Source organism: Achroia grisella, unplaced genomic scaffold, assembly GCF_030625045.1.
Source record: "Achroia grisella isolate CSIRO2021 unplaced genomic scaffold, CSIRO_AGI_Agris_v1 utg783, whole genome shotgun sequence".
Lineage (NCBI taxonomy): Eukaryota > Metazoa > Arthropoda > Insecta > Lepidoptera > Pyralidae > Achroia > Achroia grisella.
Genome location: NW_026713023.1, coordinates 1,450,522 through 1,468,861, shown reverse-complemented (window position 1 = coordinate 1,468,861; position 18,340 = coordinate 1,450,522). Strand labels below are relative to the sequence as shown.

The 18,340-nt window shown below is 32.6% G+C and overlaps 3 protein-coding genes across 3 annotated transcripts; all 3 read left to right on the top strand.

Annotated features, from left to right (window-relative positions):
• Positions 1 to 849: 849 nt before the first annotated feature.
• On the top strand, positions 850 to 3,584 carry LOC131851476 (cholinesterase 2-like; the record flags this gene model as incomplete). Its single annotated transcript, XM_059201980.1, has 3 exons — positions 850 to 959; positions 1,349 to 2,574; positions 3,317 to 3,584. Coding segments are annotated over 3 exons (1,604 nt in total), but the record flags the coding sequence as incomplete, so codon positions are not given.
• A 4,305-nt stretch (positions 3,585 to 7,889) lies between these two features.
• Positions 7,890 to 11,064, top strand: LOC131851475 (uncharacterized). The gene is made up of 3 exons (XM_059201979.1): positions 7,890 to 7,956; positions 8,764 to 8,933; positions 10,492 to 11,064. The coding sequence occupies exons 1-3, from the start codon at positions 7,890 to 7,892 to the stop codon at positions 11,062 to 11,064; spliced, it is 810 nt and encodes a 269-aa protein (XP_059057962.1).
• Positions 11,065 to 11,893: 829 nt separating this feature from the next.
• On the top strand, positions 11,894 to 18,254 carry LOC131851474 (bile salt-activated lipase-like). The gene is made up of 3 exons (XM_059201977.1): positions 11,894 to 12,118; positions 15,835 to 17,063; positions 17,906 to 18,254. The coding sequence occupies exons 1-3, from the start codon at positions 11,894 to 11,896 to the stop codon at positions 18,252 to 18,254; spliced, it is 1,803 nt and encodes a 600-aa protein (XP_059057960.1).
• The last annotated feature ends 86 nt before the right edge of the window (positions 18,255 to 18,340 follow it).

Below are 18,340 nucleotides of genomic sequence, written 5' to 3'. Positions count from 1 at the left end.
ACTTTATAATACAATAATCTATAATTTCCTTAGCTTATCTATATAATTACCGGATATCGATGATTACTCATGTATAGACATATATATACAGGTACATATGCTGTATATATAATGCAAACACAATTTAGGTTTAAATAATGCATATATAAATTGCTATAGATTTAGATGAAGATACTTATTCATTTTTAAGAAGCTACTAGATGAATTCTTATTAGTAGTAGTGTGGTAGGTCACACTTATGTTCTTTTTTATAAATTATTGACCAATTATCAGTGACCTTCGCTCATTTAAATAGTATCAATACATAATAGGTCTAATAGTGATACACTTCAAGCGTTGTCATTCCTGCAGTGTTACAAACCTTAAAACACAAGCCTCGTATGAAAAATATTAATTTTTCGTACGAATCTCATACATTGGCTCTATGCTATGCTAGCGAGACTTTTGCCTGATTTCCATAGGTCAATTTCTCATATTTATACGAGGATGCTCGTGTGGTTGACATTCCTGTATTTCTGAGAAGTAAGGCGCCATTTTTACTTTAATGTCATGTACCCTTTACATGTCACAGACACGTTTTAATTTTTCAACAAAAATACATAATTTAATTTTTAATGTCACTTTTACTTGTAAATACATGTTTTTCTCTAATCTTATATTACGTTATATCGTAATTATCGGGTTTTTATCTGTGTATCGAAATTTTAAAATTTAAAATTGGACAAACGATGTTTAGCATTCCAATTACACAAAAAAGAAGAATTTACAGTTTATAAATGGCAGTGCCACTAGTTTATCGGTTTTTTATTGATAAGTTAATAATCGTTACCACATCACTGGTTCGACTAGGTTTCACGGAGGTAACCTGCATAGATGAGGCCGCTGCTAAAGTGAACGCTAAAGCTCACCACTCAGAGTCGCGGTGGACTGAGTTCGATTCCGTTACTCCAGCATATGGCGTTGGACGAGGGACATCTTGGGGTTTTTAGTGAGTTTTTAGGAGTCCACTTGCCTCCGCGGGGATGGGTCTACAAGAGGGTTATTTGATTAAGGGAGTAAAAAAACGTCGTCTGCATGGGCATCACCGTCTGCATATTTCAACCGCCTAAGACCTTGTTTATTAGTTATGTCTGTTAAAGGGTAGTGTAATCTATCTAAATATATATAAGTGACTGACATAGTGATCTATCAACGCACTGCCCAAACCACTGGATTACTTATGACGTAGGCATCTGCTAAGAAAGGATTTTGATTAATTCTACCCCTAAGGGAATAAAATAGGGGATGAAAGTTTGTATGAACCTTTTTTCTATTTTAAACTTTATTTTATTTTATTTTTCTTTTACAGCCTCCCAATCCTGAACGTCCATACTACACGCTATATAATGCCACTGACAAGGTACACTGTATTCAGCCTTCTCCCGGAGGGTTAATTAAAGGTTCCGAACACTGCTTATCGGTGGATATATTTACAAAAAATATTACTGGCTCTAAACCTGTCATAGTCTGGCTAGAAGGAGAAGAATATTTGTCTTCTAAAATAAACACTACATTCAGAAGGCTAGTTATAGAGGATATAGTTGTAGTGTCACTGAACTATCGAGTATCCGTATTCGGGTTTTTATGTCTTGGAGTTTCTGGAGCACCCGGAAATGTTGGACTTATGGACTGTGTATTAGGACTTCATTGGATTAAGAAAAATATAGCCCAATTTGGAGGTGATCCGAACAATGTTATGCTTCTTGGACACGGATCTGGAGCTGCTATGGTCGATCTTATAACTATGTCACCACACTCAAAAGATTTGGTACACAAAGCATTCGTTATCAGTGGATCAGCATTAGCACCTTGGGCTATATCGTATGATCCAATCGGTTATGCTAATATTGTAGGAGAAAGACTAGCTTACTCTGGAAAACCACCAACTAATTTAGCAAATGAATTGAAATCTACTGAACTTAACGTGTTACTGTCTGCTCTTGATTTTGATGCTACCAATAATACTTTATTATTTGCTCCTTGTGTTGAAAACGATAAACTTCAGAACATTTTTCTTAATGACACCCCAATAGCCATATTGAAGAATGGTAATTTTAATCATATTCCTTATGTAGCGGTGTTCGCTGACAAAGAGGGAACAATTAGAGCGAGCAAATATAGTGACTGGAAAGACAAAATGAAAACAAATTTAACACAGTTTATTTCAGGGGATTTAGAATTTGAATCTGAACTGAATAAAACAAAAGCAGTGAATTCTATTAGTGAATTTTATTTTGGGAATATCACCAGTATAGACGTAGAAGACTATCTTGAATACCACGGAGACACTTCAATTATTGTACCATTAATAAGAGGTGTCAAAGCCAGAGCAAATACGTCGAGAGCTAACGTTTATTTACTTGAGTTCGCGTACCGTGGTTCAACAAACGATGACTGGCCGTATCCTGATATACCAGTGAATGGTGTTAAGCATGGAGAAATCCTAGAATATTTATTTGATAAAAATATGACCAAGCACGGGGAAAACGCAAAGACATCGCTTATAAATCATATAGTATCATTTGTGAGAACCGGGTGAGTAAAATTTTGTACATATTGGACGTGGATTATTAAGAATGTGCCAATATATATATTGTGTAATAAGGTAATTTCAAAATTGAAGTACCTATATTATTATTGTATAGTCACATATTATTATTTATACTACATTATTTCACTTTATTTCACACTGTTTATTATATATAGCAGTAATTTGATTTAAAATATGTATTTTCGTATTAATTGTCGCCCAATTGACAGATGTTATCTGGTTGTTGAACGCTCCTGAAATGATCCATTCGTTAATGAGCTCAGGCCGAGCAACATGTGTTATTGCTTGTCGAACTATATTGAAAAGGTCACTATTGTAAGTTACATAAAATGAAATAAAGTTTGTTAAAATCAAGTGCTTATGGGTATTATTATGCATGCAGAGAAAATAATACTTTCGGTTCTGGTGCATGGTAGAGAGAGTTGGGTATGTTAGAATAGAAAGAAAGGATATTAAATAACATTCAAATGCAAGCAACTGCAATAGAATATATTTCGTAAAAAATATAAAATTCTTAGTTTTGTAGTAACGCTTTAGTAGATTTTATATTCCATATCTGCATACTTTTCTATTTCTTTCTGATTCAATGTGATAGACGCAACACTTTATATTTATTACATTACATTATTACATATTTACATTATTACATGGGCCATTTGTTGCTATTTCAGTGATATAAAAAAAGAAATGAAATCATTATCTCTGACTCTCGATCTCGTTATCCAGGAAACCCAGTTTAAACGCTGAACCAGGGCAAGAATGGTTACCGGTGCACAACCAGAGATTCAACTATTTGTATTTTGGTGGAGCGTATAACGAACCGCACGGAGAAGTACCACAACTGGATCCTCACACACAGACGATGACTTTTTGGAACAATATATATGACGATTATCAAAAAATTCCTAAGGGAGGATCAGCTTCACCTAAGTTGGAAGTTATGTTTTATTTAATTGGTTTTATTGTACCAATCTATGGTTATTATCACCTGTAACTTGTTAATAAATTACAAAAGTAATTCTGTTTGTAGTCGAGTATTATTACTCGACTACTACTCTCTACTCTATTCCATATATGATAATAATATGTATTTATATACATATTGTTATCATTTATGGAAATAAAAATAAATACAAATGCAGAATTAAAATTATACACTATGTATTACCGATTAAAAAAATTATTTATTTATTTATTTATTTTATTTATATACTCTTTATTGCACCAGGAAAAATTACATTAATAGAGTAATTAAAATAAAAGGGTACAAAAGGCGGCCTTATCGCTTATGCAATCTCTTCCAGGCAACCTTTGGGTAGAGGAGAAAAAAACAAAAGGTGGGAGGTGGCATTAGAATAGGAGAGAAAAAAAAAAACATAATAATAATAATGACAAATGAATAATAATGAATAACATAACATATTACATATATAAACAGTATACACCAATATTAATATTATATATATATATATATATATATATATAAATATATATATACATACATACATAAATACATACATAACAACATGCAATAAATAGATACAACACAACACAAAATAATGCAAGCAGCAAGTAACTGTGATACACGCATAGGAATAATACCTACTAGTAATATAACAATGGTGACGACAGAAAAGAAACATTATAAGGTAAGATAATGAGATTTGACCGAGTTCTTAAAGCTGGGTAGTGATCGTGAGCTACGTATGGAGGAAGGTAATGAGTTCCATAGTCGAACGGCATGTACCGAAAAGGATTTGGTGTAGAATGAGGATGTGTGGGAAGGGATTTTGAGACGGAGGTTTGTTGCACTGCGTAAGCCATGATGTTGTGCCTCACCGAGAAATAAGAATCTATCTTTGAGGTAGTTAGGAGTAGCAGGATTAAAGAGAACGGAGTAAAGAAGGGAAAGAATATGCCAGTCACGGCGAAGGCGTATAGGGAGCCACTTAAGCTGTGCACGATAATGTGAGACATGGTCATATTTGCGAAGTCCAAATATAAACCTGATACAAATATTTTGAAGACGCTCAAGTTTGTTTAATTGGTCTTCGGTGAGGTCTAGGTAGCAGGTGTCGGCGTAATCAAGGATAGGAAGAAGTAGGGTATGTGCAAGCGAAACTTTGGTATCGACTGGCAAGAAATTGCCTAGTCTCCTGAGTGAGCCTGCGGCAGCGAAAATCTTGCGACTCACTTCGGCGATCTGAACTGTCCAAGACAGCGTCCTGTCGAAGTGGATGCCCAGGTTCTTGACGCTATCACTGTACTCAATGAGTACTCCGTCCAACACTATTCGAGGAAGAGTGCTCCAATTGATTTTTGCTATATACCGAGGGCTGCCAATAACGATAGTCTGAGTTTTTGAAGCATTCAATGTTAGTCCAAAGTTTTTACACCAACTAGATATGAGATCTAGATCTGCAGTAATTGTAAGGATGGCAGTGTCAATGTTATGTAATGGGGCTTGCGAATAGATTTGGAGGTCGTCTGCATAAAGGTGGTAGGAGGAATGAAGCTGCATAGTAATAGAATTAATAAAAAGCGCAAAAAGAGGCGGAGATAAGACGCCACCCTGAGGAACGCCGGCAGTAATTTGACACCATGAAGAGAAGCTGTTGTCAACTCGTATACGCTGCCGTCGTCCATACAGGTAACTTTGAAACCAGTCTGTTACCATTGGAGATATGTTAATTGAACGCATACGTGCCAGTAGGATATCGATATCGACGGTGTTAAACGCATTACTGAAATCCAGCAATGTAAGAACAGTCAGTTGCGAATTTTCCATTCCATATCGAATATCATCGGTGATTTTAAGCAGTGCGGTATTCGTACTATGACCAGCTCGGAAGCCAGATTGGAAAGGGTTTAAGAGATGATTTTTGGAAAGGAAGTTGTTCAGTTGGTCATGAACAAGTCGTTCAAGAACTTTGGACAGGAAAGGAAGTATAGAAATAGGACGGTAATCAGAGAACGAGGACGGCTTACATTTTTTGGGAAGGGGAATAATATTGGCATCTTTCCAAATGGAAGGGAAAACACTTGAGGATAACGAGTTGTTAAAAATTAAGGTAATTACTGGAAGGATAATGTCAAGGATAAGATGGATCATAGTACGACCAATACCATCAGTTCCCATAGCGTCGGAACCTATTGATAGCAAGCTCTTCTCAACATCACAAGTAGTAACCAGACGAAAATTAAAGGATGGAAAACTAGGGGTTAGTGCGGTAGAAAGAAGATTTAGTGTATTTCTTTTAATGTTGTTATCAAAAACAGTAGAAGTACAGAAGTGCCTATTAAGGCTGTCTATATCGACATTGAAAAATTTAGAATTAGAATCGTGATTTTTACCGACCCCAAGAGTTTTAAGAAATTTCCTTAAATTTATTATGTTATTATGATATTCATGGAGATTTATTTATATAATTATTATGGGGTTTTCTTTTATTGTAACTGTTATTGTTTTTGTTATTATAATAAATACGTTTTTACTTTTTTTTCTAAATATTATTCGAAGATAAGTTTTCAATTATATGAATTATATTCATTTTTATTAATTTTTAAGGGATTAAATTTATATTTTATTATTTTATCATTACTTTAAATTACCTTCACGCTTGTTGTTCCCGACTATCACATAGTCAACTGTTAATGTGGTGGTGAATTTAGCATTTGGTACATTTCAAGCTAACGTTGCAGGGGCGAGCCTACCACCGCACCGTCTACCTTATTGGTATATTTTGATATATTAATACATCGTACAAATTAATATGTGATGCTGAACAACATTTATTAAAAAGAGGAAAGCGCAAGTTTCTTGCTTATTCTTCTTGTGATGAGCCTGCCTTCGAATGAGCGTTAGAATAAAAATACATATTGAATTCAAAAGTGCTTTTTTAAATATTAAGTTTATTAGAATAAAGATTATTTCTATTTCATAACTGGAACGCTTCTACGGAATATAGCAACAGTCAAAAAAGAAATTTATAATATGTAGTTATATAATAATAAATTCAGGACAATTCACACAGCGCCAGCTAGACCCAAGTTAGCTAGCTAAACACACAAGCGTGTTACGGGTACTAGACAACTAATACAACTCATAGATTTTTTTTGTAAATACATACATATGATACATAGAAAACACCCAGACCGATACAAACAATTATACTCATGAAAGGAAACGCAAGCAAGGCGGTATGCTAAACCGCTAGACCACCGAGGGTTTATTCGATTTCAGTTTAAAAATAGCAAATATCTAAACCTTCCCCTTGAATCACTTTATTTATTGCAGAAAATTGCATTAAATCCGAATAGTAAATTAAAAGATATAAACGACAGCGGCAACGAATTTTAAGATAATCACTTTCGATGTCAATATTGAAAATAAATTCATACTATTTTAAATGCAAAAATGTATCTGTTCGTTTGTTTGTGTGTCTGTAACCTATTCACAGCTAAACGGATCGAATTGATCTTAATGAAAATAAACGCGAAGGTAGATGGTATCACTAGTGCGGTAATAGACTATTGTACTAGCTTGCTAGTCGTATTTCTCCTAATTTCCAATTATACCGAATTTTGCATCAATAAACCTCTAATGTATCTGTAATCTAGGTAGAAAATAAATTATATTAATATAATGACATTGTGTGTATATGTATCAGTTGTCTAATGCCTAGGGACACCTACCAACTGACCAGCCCTACGTCACTATCACTATAGCAATTATAATAGAAATCAGTGGCAATAACAAAAATGGTACAGTATATAACATAAAATAAATTAAAAACGAATGCAAATCGATATAATAAAATAAACAAAAGAGAAAATAAAATAAGCTTAAAGAAAATTGTAATTGTAGTGTTGGAGATTAAAACCTCCTTGTTAATACTTGTTTATAGCCATATAATTTTTATGTTCCTGTCACTGTTCATCTTTTGTTTTTTTTCATTGCATTTGTTCTTTTCACAATTTACGGAAGTAAATTAATTTCATTTATCCACAATTACCTAGTTTTATTAGAATCACCATAATAACCAACTAAGAAATCCATAATACTCCCCAACATGTAGATTCTTTTATTATGTCTCGTTAGGCGGACAGGTTCAACAAAAGAAATCAAAAAGGAGAGTGTGGAATCAAATTTATTACAGTAGCTTTATAAAATCTTACAAGAGGAGACTAGACCTATCATCTACTTTTAGAACCAACTAACCCAACATCCTACACAAAGGAAAATCTAAAAAATACGACAGAATGCGCAAAAGTCGTCGCAACATTCTGAGTAAAATATATGTATTTAGTTGCCATTAAAACGAAAGAAGGAGAAGAAGAGCTGGCTGCATTGTCTTCGGGAACAGGTATGATTGATGAAAGATTTACTGACCATTTAATGCAAAATAAAATAGAGTAATCTGGGCGGATTGCCAGTGCTACGAAGTCTCAGCCTCGGCGTGCCTCTCCCGCGGATTGTTGGTGGAGAATTTTCCACGCCAAGGCGTCGACATGTTTCTTTCATACAATGTTGCTGTGTCACGATGCACCTTTTTATAATTAATATGCTCACGAGTAAATGTAATTGCGTCAAAGGGATTTCCAAATAGTACTCTTGTATTTTCATATTTTATTCGGGGTATAGTAATGTGGTATGACACGTCTTCTTGTAATCCTAGACTATTTATCCTCGAAGGTTCTCTCCGAGTTCACTCTCGATTCAATCCCTTCACCGAACAAAAAACATCAGTTTCATCTCTACATCTTCATTTTTGAATTTGTCATCGTTCTTTGTCAAAGATTTTTTTATACGTAACATGTTATTTGAGTAACAAAGAAAACTAAATTCCAGTCTACATATGTCATATCTATCATAAATAAAACAAGTATTGATATGATTGATAAAATTAATATATTTTAGATTAATATACTTGGAAACTACTAATCAGTAATTGCTATATAAATACAATGTTTGTCGAAAAAACTCAAACCTAAATCATAAATTGTATAATTTGTGTGCAAACAGGACATGTATCATGTACATGGACTGACAGGCATAATTTCGGTCAGGAAAAACAGAAAATTCGGCTCTACTAAAAGTAAAAGTGTAACTATTGGTTAAAACCTATGTATTGTCGATGTATACAAGTACACTGTGACTATGTATTATACAGTGGTTATTATAATAGGACAGAGTGTAGTGTTAGCATATGCTAGTCAATCAAGTTGGACTGTTGAGACTACACAAGGATTAGTTAAAGGCTCTATAGCCCCAGACGGCGATTATTACACTTTCCTGGGTCTGAAATATGGTGAATCTATAATAGACAAAAATAGATTTATGGTACGTATTCTTTATACATTAATATATTATTCTTTTGTTTCTTATCTTATATTTTTATTTATATGAAAATAAAAATTATAATCAATAAATAAAATATTCACATACAAACCTTTACGGCCTTATTACAAAAAGATAAACCTGGTTTAGCACTAGTAATAAACCATTCACCAGTGTATTCCTTATTACAAAATGAAGTTTATCTCTAAATCGTGATTTGTCTATGGTCGAAAGTTAGACCTGCGATGCCCCTAGTTTAACAGTGGTCTAAATGCAAAAAGACAAACTCCATTTTAAAAATTCTATTGTAAGTTGTAGTTTTTGGAAAAATATTTTAACTAAATTAAAAATATATTAACTAAAAATATTTAAAGCAAATTTTACGACAATAAAAATATATAAAAGACGTTATTTGTTATTTTTTCACTCATTTGACTTTGAAATAGTCACCATTCGAACGATCCAATAAAAATATCTCGCCGTTCCTTTTCTCCGTATAGGACTCCTACTTGTAATTTAAAACTGATTTTCAGCCTAATAGTACATTAATAAATATTATATATTAATGAAATAGTTATAATGAAGACATAGATAAATAGAAATAAATTTATTTTTAGTTTATACATTTTTCTTTGAACTAATATTATTTTTGATCTTTTCAGTTTTCTGGTAAACTGGAACGTAATTGTACGGTGACAGACATGAGTGACTGATTTCTGTATGGAATACATAATGAACGATTTAACTGTAGTACTAAGTAGTCTCTGTTAGATCTGGGTTCGTAATAATGTTAGGTTTATTCCAAGTATTAACTTTAGGAATGGTTTAAACCACGACCATTTAGACCACCATTTATTTAGTTTTAACAGATTTTTTGTAATAAGACCGTTATAGTTTATTCATTTCAAAACGTACACCGTTTATACACTACTTATTTATAGAAATGTAGTAATAATAATAAAAACCCCGGACAATTCCCATATAGCTCTATATATATTCAGTCAGTGTGAATCGCTTGTTGAGCACGCTCGCGTATCTGTCATTCAAATCAATTAAATAGAATATTACTGCTATTTACACACTACCCGTTAATTCGATAGATACGAGAGTGATTTATGGGAATAAAATAAGTGTAATTTACTCACTGTTATAAATACATATCCTGATTTTAAAATTTGTATCATACTACATTTGAATATACCTTCAAGTTAAAAAAAAATTTACAAAGATGAGCGTCAGAAGAAGTCCGACAAGAAGCACTGGATCCCAGCCTGACTTATCAAAACTTGATTGTGGAACTAATCATATACAAAGAAAAAGAAAAAGTCCTGAGTGTGATTGCAACGTGAAAGACCTGTCACAATTTCAAAGAGAGTTTTCAGAAAAAATATATGTGTTATTTGACAATCAAACCAAAAATATACAGAAAATACATGATGATATCAACGAATTCAAGTCTCAATTGCAAAATATTAACAAATGCAATGAAAAAATAACAAATGAACAAACAAAAATTAAAGATGAAATAAAAAATTTTAAATTGTCATTGCATACTACCCAGTCGCAAGTGGAAATCCACAAGCAAGAACTCATAATTGAAAGTAAAACTATTCAATCGCTAACGGAACAATTATCAATCAAGGATCAACAAGGACGATTAAATAATCTGGAGATCTTAGGAATACCCTCCAAAAAAGGTGAAAATCTGATTGGTATTCTAAAAAATATTGCTACGAAGGTTGGCTTCGATTTAATTCCCGCGGATATCGATTATATACACAGAGTACGTCGATTTGGATCGAACTCAAAAAGTCATGTAGATAACCAGCTGCCACCTAACATTATCGTTAGGTTTACCCAGCGCAAGAGAAAAAATGATATGCTAGCAGCGGCGCGAGTACGACGTGGGCTCACGTCAGCTGATGCTGGAGTGGATGGACCTCCGACCTCAATTTTTATCAATGATCACCTCACCCCACAAAATAAGATACTCTACAGACGAACTAGGGAACTTGGAAAAGAAAAAGGATATAAATATATATGGATAAATAACTGTCAGATATTTGTACGTAAAAGTGATACATGCAAGGCTGTTCTGATACAAAATGATAGTGATTTGTCCAAAATAAAGTGAAGGTATGAAAGTGTTAACTACGATCAGAATAACTATTTTTACAATGTAACAAATGTGTCGATAATTCTTCTCAGTTACATAACCTATATAAAGTTGCAAGGTTTGTTGATAAGATTTTGTGAGTATAACCTATTTAAGATAAAAGACATTTGTAACTTGAGTATGTTTCTATATGATTTAGGAAAATACCTACTTTCTGTCAGTGAAGTTATTAATATAGTTTTCTTTTGTTTGGAACAATTTATATCTAAGAATATTAGGCTTCAATTCATAGTAGTTAAAATAATTATAATCATATACAAAACTTATTCCGAAATAACATTACATTACTATTTAAATACAGCTAAATCCTTCTCATTTTTACAATTTCATATTATTAATGTTATGTTTATATGTCAATTGTTACTCACGCTGCGACAAAGCGCAATTATAAACTACAACTACCCCATTTTTAGTCATAGTGAACAAGTTTATGCTTCTACTTTAATACTGTTTTATGTCTGTTTTAAATATTTCTGTTATTTATTTATTTTTTACTCTGCGAGGACTGTGGTACACATATATATGTATATATATTTATTTAATTTACTTAAGGATAATGGCTATATAAAATCTTAATATTTATTATCAAAACGTGAGGGGTTTACGTACTAAGTCGAGTACTTTCTTCCATGAAGTTTTAATTCATAATTATGATATTATCTGTATCACAGAAACTTGGTTAAATGATTCCTTTTACAGTTCTGAATTTTTCGATCCCCGCTATGAAGTATTCCGGTGTGACCGCGATGTTAGTGCTAGTGGGTGCGCGAGGGGCGGCGGCGTGGCGATGGCGGTGCGCCGCGAGCTATGTGCAGTGTCACGCGCGGAGTGGTGCGCGCCGCCGCCCGCCGACGAGCTGTGGCTGAGCATACCGCTCCGCGGCCGCGCCGACATGTCCGTCGCCGCCGCCTCGACTCGGTCCTCCTCGGTCGTTTCTTATCTCCATATTGCGTGTACCTATATCCCGCACGGACCACAGCACGAATCTTTAATAGCATCCTTTTATGATCGCGTAACCGATATAATCCATTCTGGATCAAATGACGTTTATCTAATTCTAGGTGACTTCAATATAAGCAAAGCACAATGGTACATGGATAATGAAACCAACAGTATGTTGATACAATCGAATAACGATTTATTAAATTATATCACGAGCGACTTTATGAATTACTCATTATTGAACCAATACAATCAAGAATTTAATATAAATAATAGGTTACTCGATTTAATTTTTTGTACTAAACCCTGTTCCGTCTTGTCTCCCCATGTACCTATAGTACCTGAGGATCCGCACCACAAATCATTGGATATAAATCTTCCTATATCTACAACCATCCCTCTTGAAAGTGTTCGCTCTGCACGGAAATTATTTCACAAAACCAACTTCGTACTTATGAACTCAGAACTTAAATCAATAGATTGGGTCCATGAGTTCTCAGCCCTTATTGATGTTAACTCAATGGTAAACTATTTTTATAAGGTTCTAAATAATTTAATAGACAAATATGTACCAACCAGCAAATGTTTCATTAATAATAAATATCCGCCTTGGTATTCAATACAAATTATAAAATTAAGTAACGAGAAAAGAAAATTCCATAAAAAGTGGAAAACCTACGGCAATAGTGCGGATTATAGGACCTTCTCTTTACTTAGAAAAAGGCTACGCAAATTAGAAATAGAACAACACAATAATTATGTTTATATGGCTGAAACTCAAATAAAAAATAATCCTAATTACTTCTGGACATACGTAAAATCAAAAAGACAATTAAATGAAATTCCCAACATTATGTATAATGATTGCAATTCCCTTACTAGTGGCAAAGAGATTTGTGATGCCTTTAACACTTACTTCCAATCTGTTTTTGTTGAAACAAATGAAGACTCCGTCCTTAATTCTACTGACTTAAATCATCTCAGTAATTCTGCATTAATAAATTCAATTTATATTGATAAATATATTGTTCTAAAAGAACTCAAAAAGGTTAATACAACTAAAGGAGCGGGATCTGATGGCATTCACCCCATTTTAATCTCTAAGTGTGCAGATGCTTTATTAATACCCATATACATTATATTCAAAAGTTCAATTGACTCAGGTAAATTTCCTGATATTTGGAAGAAAGTACTTGTCACTCCTATACCTAAAAACAATCACCGTGAAAATATTACTGAATATAGGCCCATATCAAAATTATGCCAATTTGGTAAAATACTTGAAAAAATAGTAACTTCACAACTTTCTTTTGCAGTTAAAAATGTAATTACTGATAATCAGCATGGATTTTTTAAACATCGTTGTGTTGAATCTAATATGGTAACTTTCGTTGATTATTTATTGAACTCAATGGACAAAAATATACAAGTAGATGTTATTTACACGGATTTTTCCAAAGCTTTCGATAAAATCAATTTTAATTTATTAATAAAGAAGCTTTGGACAATTGGTGTGCATGGTAATCTTCTCAGATGGATAGACTCATACATAAGAAATCGTACCCAAGCTGTATGCGTTAAGGGTTATTGCTCCACTTACCTACCAATCCCATCCGGAGTTCCCCAGGGATCCCATTTAGGCCCAGTTCTTTTCTCTCTTTATATAAATGACATGGAAAATGCCCTACGCACCACATGCCATCTTTTGTATGCTGATGACACTAAAATATTTAGAACAGTAACCTGTATAGATGATTGTAAAAAAATACAGAGTGATTTGGACTCATTGGTTTATTACTGCAACGAAAATCAACTATTTCTCAATCCTGATAAATGTCACGTAGTCACATATACACGTAAGAAATTCCCTATCATGTATAATTATCATCTTATAGAAAATAATTTATGTAGGGTAGAAACTACCAGAGATTTAGGTATCCTAATGGATAGCCAATTATCATTCAATAATCACTATGACAAAATTATTAGTAAAGCATTTAGAAACCTAGGATTTATTAACAGAATAACCAAACCTTTTAAAAAAACTTCAACTTTTAAAGTCCTTTATTTTTGCTTTGTTAGATCTATACTTGATTTTGCAAGTATTATTTGGAACCCTATTTATAAAGAACAAATAAAAAGAATTGAAAATATTCAAAAAAAATTTATTAATATTATGAATTATCGTGACAATGCAACTTCTTCTTCATATTGTGAATCTCTAAAAAAATATAAACTGCTTTCTCTTGAAAAACGACGCACACAGTTTGACCTCTCATTTTTATATAAAATTTTAAACAATTTAGTAAATTCGTCCACTATCTTATCAAGAATAAATTTTGTGGGTAAGGCTCGACTACCTGTGCGTACCTCACGTTCTATTAACTTATTTGTACCACTTCGTCCACGTCGAAACTATACTCGTAATAATTTCTTCTCGCGATGTCTTCTCACATACAATAAAGAATTTTCAGACATTGATATTTTTTCAAATTCTTTGCATGCCTTCAAAGGAGAAGTAATACAAAAATTGAATTGTCTCTAATATGACACAATAATTATGTATTTGTAGATTTTGTCTTTTCTTTTTTAAATGTACTAGTTACTTTCCAGACATTATAATGTAGGTACTTGGGTATTTTTTGTTTACTTAATAATTAATAATTATGTTTTCTTCACTGTCTATGTTATAATTGTTTTGTTATATTTCATGTTACTGTATCGTCTGTTTATAGTAAAATATAAAATGTAAAAAAAAAAAAAATCTAACCTTAATATCTAGGCTCATTATGTCAACACTACTTATTAATGTAATACTAAAAAAAAATACTTTTCGGTACTCGTTGTCTATCAACTATCTATATATATATATTTGTAATTATAGTTGTAATGACTGTTTGTACCAAAATAAATTAAAAAAAAAAAAAAAAAATAAAACTAAACTACACATATAATTTATTATGTATACTAAACAACTGACAGAAAGACTTAAATACATTTTTTTAACAATTACATAATATATTATTACATATTATAGAAAGAGAGTATAGTATAGAAAATACCCAAAATCCAGAACAATAGTAGGATTGTTCTTCATGTGTACCTTAGACTTTAAAATGCAATAGCGAAATTGATATAACTATGATATAGATATAGAATAGAATATCATATAATTTATTGACTCGCCTTGACACAAGAATGATGACTTTAAACTTAAAGCAATAATTTACACATATTAAAAAAAAAGTGACAGTGGACTACAACTTAGCATAATGCAGGAAACATACTTTATAGCGCTGATTTTATTTTAGGCCCACAGTACACACGCATACAAATTACAATAAAAAATATATTAAACAGATATTATACAAATATAAAAACACAAAGGGATAAATAAGAACAAAAATATCCACACACATCTTATGCATTCTAATAGTAATATTAACATAAAATAAGTATAATACTCGCTTTCTGGTAACCAATAATCTAATTAAATATAAGCCGAAATAATTCATATTTTCTTTGTTATGGATAAATTGATTTTTTTTAAACAATGTTAAAAATACACCTAATTTACGTATATATCACATTGTATTTAAACAACATTGTAACCTTATCTATTTATAATTGTATATTTACACTCATTTTGAGTATTTCACACTCACATTGTGTATTTACACTCGAAACAGAATCTTATGGCATTCAGATTTATCTAGTCTTACTTAACGAAAAATAGACAATTTACGAATATAATGCAGATTCTTATCAAATGGTTTTACATTACAGGCACCTCAACCGGCGGACGAGTTGAGTGATGGTTTATCCTTAGCAGATTATACGAAGCATTGTTTACAACCATCTGCACAAGGACCAAATACTGGTATCGAAGACTGTTTAGAATTGAATATTTTTGCAAAAAATAATATTGCTTCTCAACCTGTCATAGTCTGGCTAGAAGGAGAGGAATATTTGTCCACTAAAATGAAGACAACATTCAGAAGACTCGTTAAGAAGAATACAGTTGTGGTATCATTGAATTATCGTGTATCCATTTTTGGATTTCTTTGTCTTGGTGTTCCGGAGGCTCCTGGTAATGCTGGTCTTAAAGACGTTATATTGGGGCTACAATGGATTAAGGAAAATATAATTCAATTTGGAGGTGATCCGAACAATGTTATGCTTCTTAGACACGGATCTGGAGCTGCAATGGTCGACCTGATCACTATGTCACCACTGTCAAAAGATTTGGTACATAAAGCATTCGTTATTAGTGGATCAGCATTAGCACCTTGGGCTATATCCTACGACCCAATCGGTTATGCTAATATTGTAGGAGAAAAACTAGCATACTCTGGAAAAACTCCGAGAAAATTAGCAGAAGAACTAAAATCTATTGATATTGACGTATTATTATATGCATTAAATATTGAATTTACCAATAATACTGTCTTATTTGCTCCTTGTGTAGAGAACGTTAAACTTCAGGACCCCTTTCTTCATGACACTCCAATAAACATATTGAAGAATGGTAGTTTTAACCATATCCCTTATGTGGCAGCTTTCGCTGACCGAGAAGGAACGTTAAGAGCTAATGAATATAGTGATTGGCTAACCAAAATGGAATCAAATTTCATTTCATTTATTCCTGGGGACTTAGAATTTGGTTCTGAAATGGAGAAGACTATTGCGGGAAATTCCATACGCGAATTCTATTTCAACAACAACACTAGTATTAACATAAAAGAATACCTGAACTATCATGGAGATACCTCAATTATTGTACCATTAATAAGAGGTGTCAAAGCCAGAGCAAAGACGTCGAAAGCTAACGTTTATTTACTTGAGTTCGCATACCGTGGTTCAACAAACGATGACTGGCCGTATCCTGATATACCAGTGAATGGTGTTAAGCATGGGGGAATCCTAGAATATTTATTTGATAGAAATATGACCAGGCACGGGGAAAACGCAAAGACAACGCTTATAAATTATATCACATCGTTTGCTAGAACCGGGTGAGTTCGAATTTTATATTGTAAACTGTTGTAAACTTTTTCACATATATTCAGTTATGATACATAGATAACATTTGATAGTATTATAAAACAAAGTACTCTGTGATCAACTTATAAGGTATACGCTTTCTGAAATATATCAAGATGTACATTCCTTTCAATGATTCTATAATACTTATGTTTGTCAATATTCCTTTTAATTTGTAAAACTGAGAAAAAAATTAATCGTACATATATCTATATGTACGTTTAATTTTTTTCTAGGTAATTTTTTTTTAGATAATTATTAAGGATGATACGATGAAACCACTCTAATGCTGTTGTTAGCTAACCTTTACAGCTTCGCCCACAACTTACAATACTATCAGCCCTTCTCCGCTATATGCGAGAGTTGAATATATCAGAAAAAGAAAGTAAAATTATTTTAATCCAAGAGTATTCTTACTCAGTAACGTAAGTAATATATATATTTATATATATATATATATATTACTCAGTATCCGTGGGCAAATCACACAACGTCGTCTAGTCCTAATGTAAGCTGATCTTGTGTAATGGGTACTAGACAACTAACAAATATATTTATGTATGTATTTATAAAAAAAAAATATCTAATATACATAGAAAACACCCAGACCGATGCAAGCAATCATAATCATGAATACAAATGTTTATACCGTGCGAGGAATCGAACCCGCGACCATCTAAAGTAAAGCGGTGTGCTAAACCGCTAGATCACAGAAGCCTGAATGAAGAATGTATTGTACAAAAGTACATATATATAAATAATGATAATGAAATATATAAATATTATTATTTCTGTCTATATGTTATTTTTTCAGGATACCCAGTTCCAACGCTGTATCTGAGCAAAAATGGTTACCAATTCAAACCCAGAGTTTCAACTATTTGCATTTTGGTGGTGTACATGGTAATCCGCACACAGAAGTACTACAATTGGATCCCCACGCAGAAACCGTGACGTTCTGGAATGATCTATACAACAATTTCCATAAGATTCCGAATGGAGATTCGTCGGTATCTACTATTGAAACTATTGTTAATTTACAGTTTTTAATTATTCTGTTACTTACTCTAGTGCTTGTTATGTTTGTTATATCTGTTTTGATAACAATATGGACAAAATACCATGAACGAAGACAATTGCCGCGCCGTAAAATGGATAGATAGTATCTTCAGTATTCAAAATAATCCAGGACAATTCCCACACCATCATAATTGTATTAACCATTGTATACTAAGCAGAGCTTGTCCTG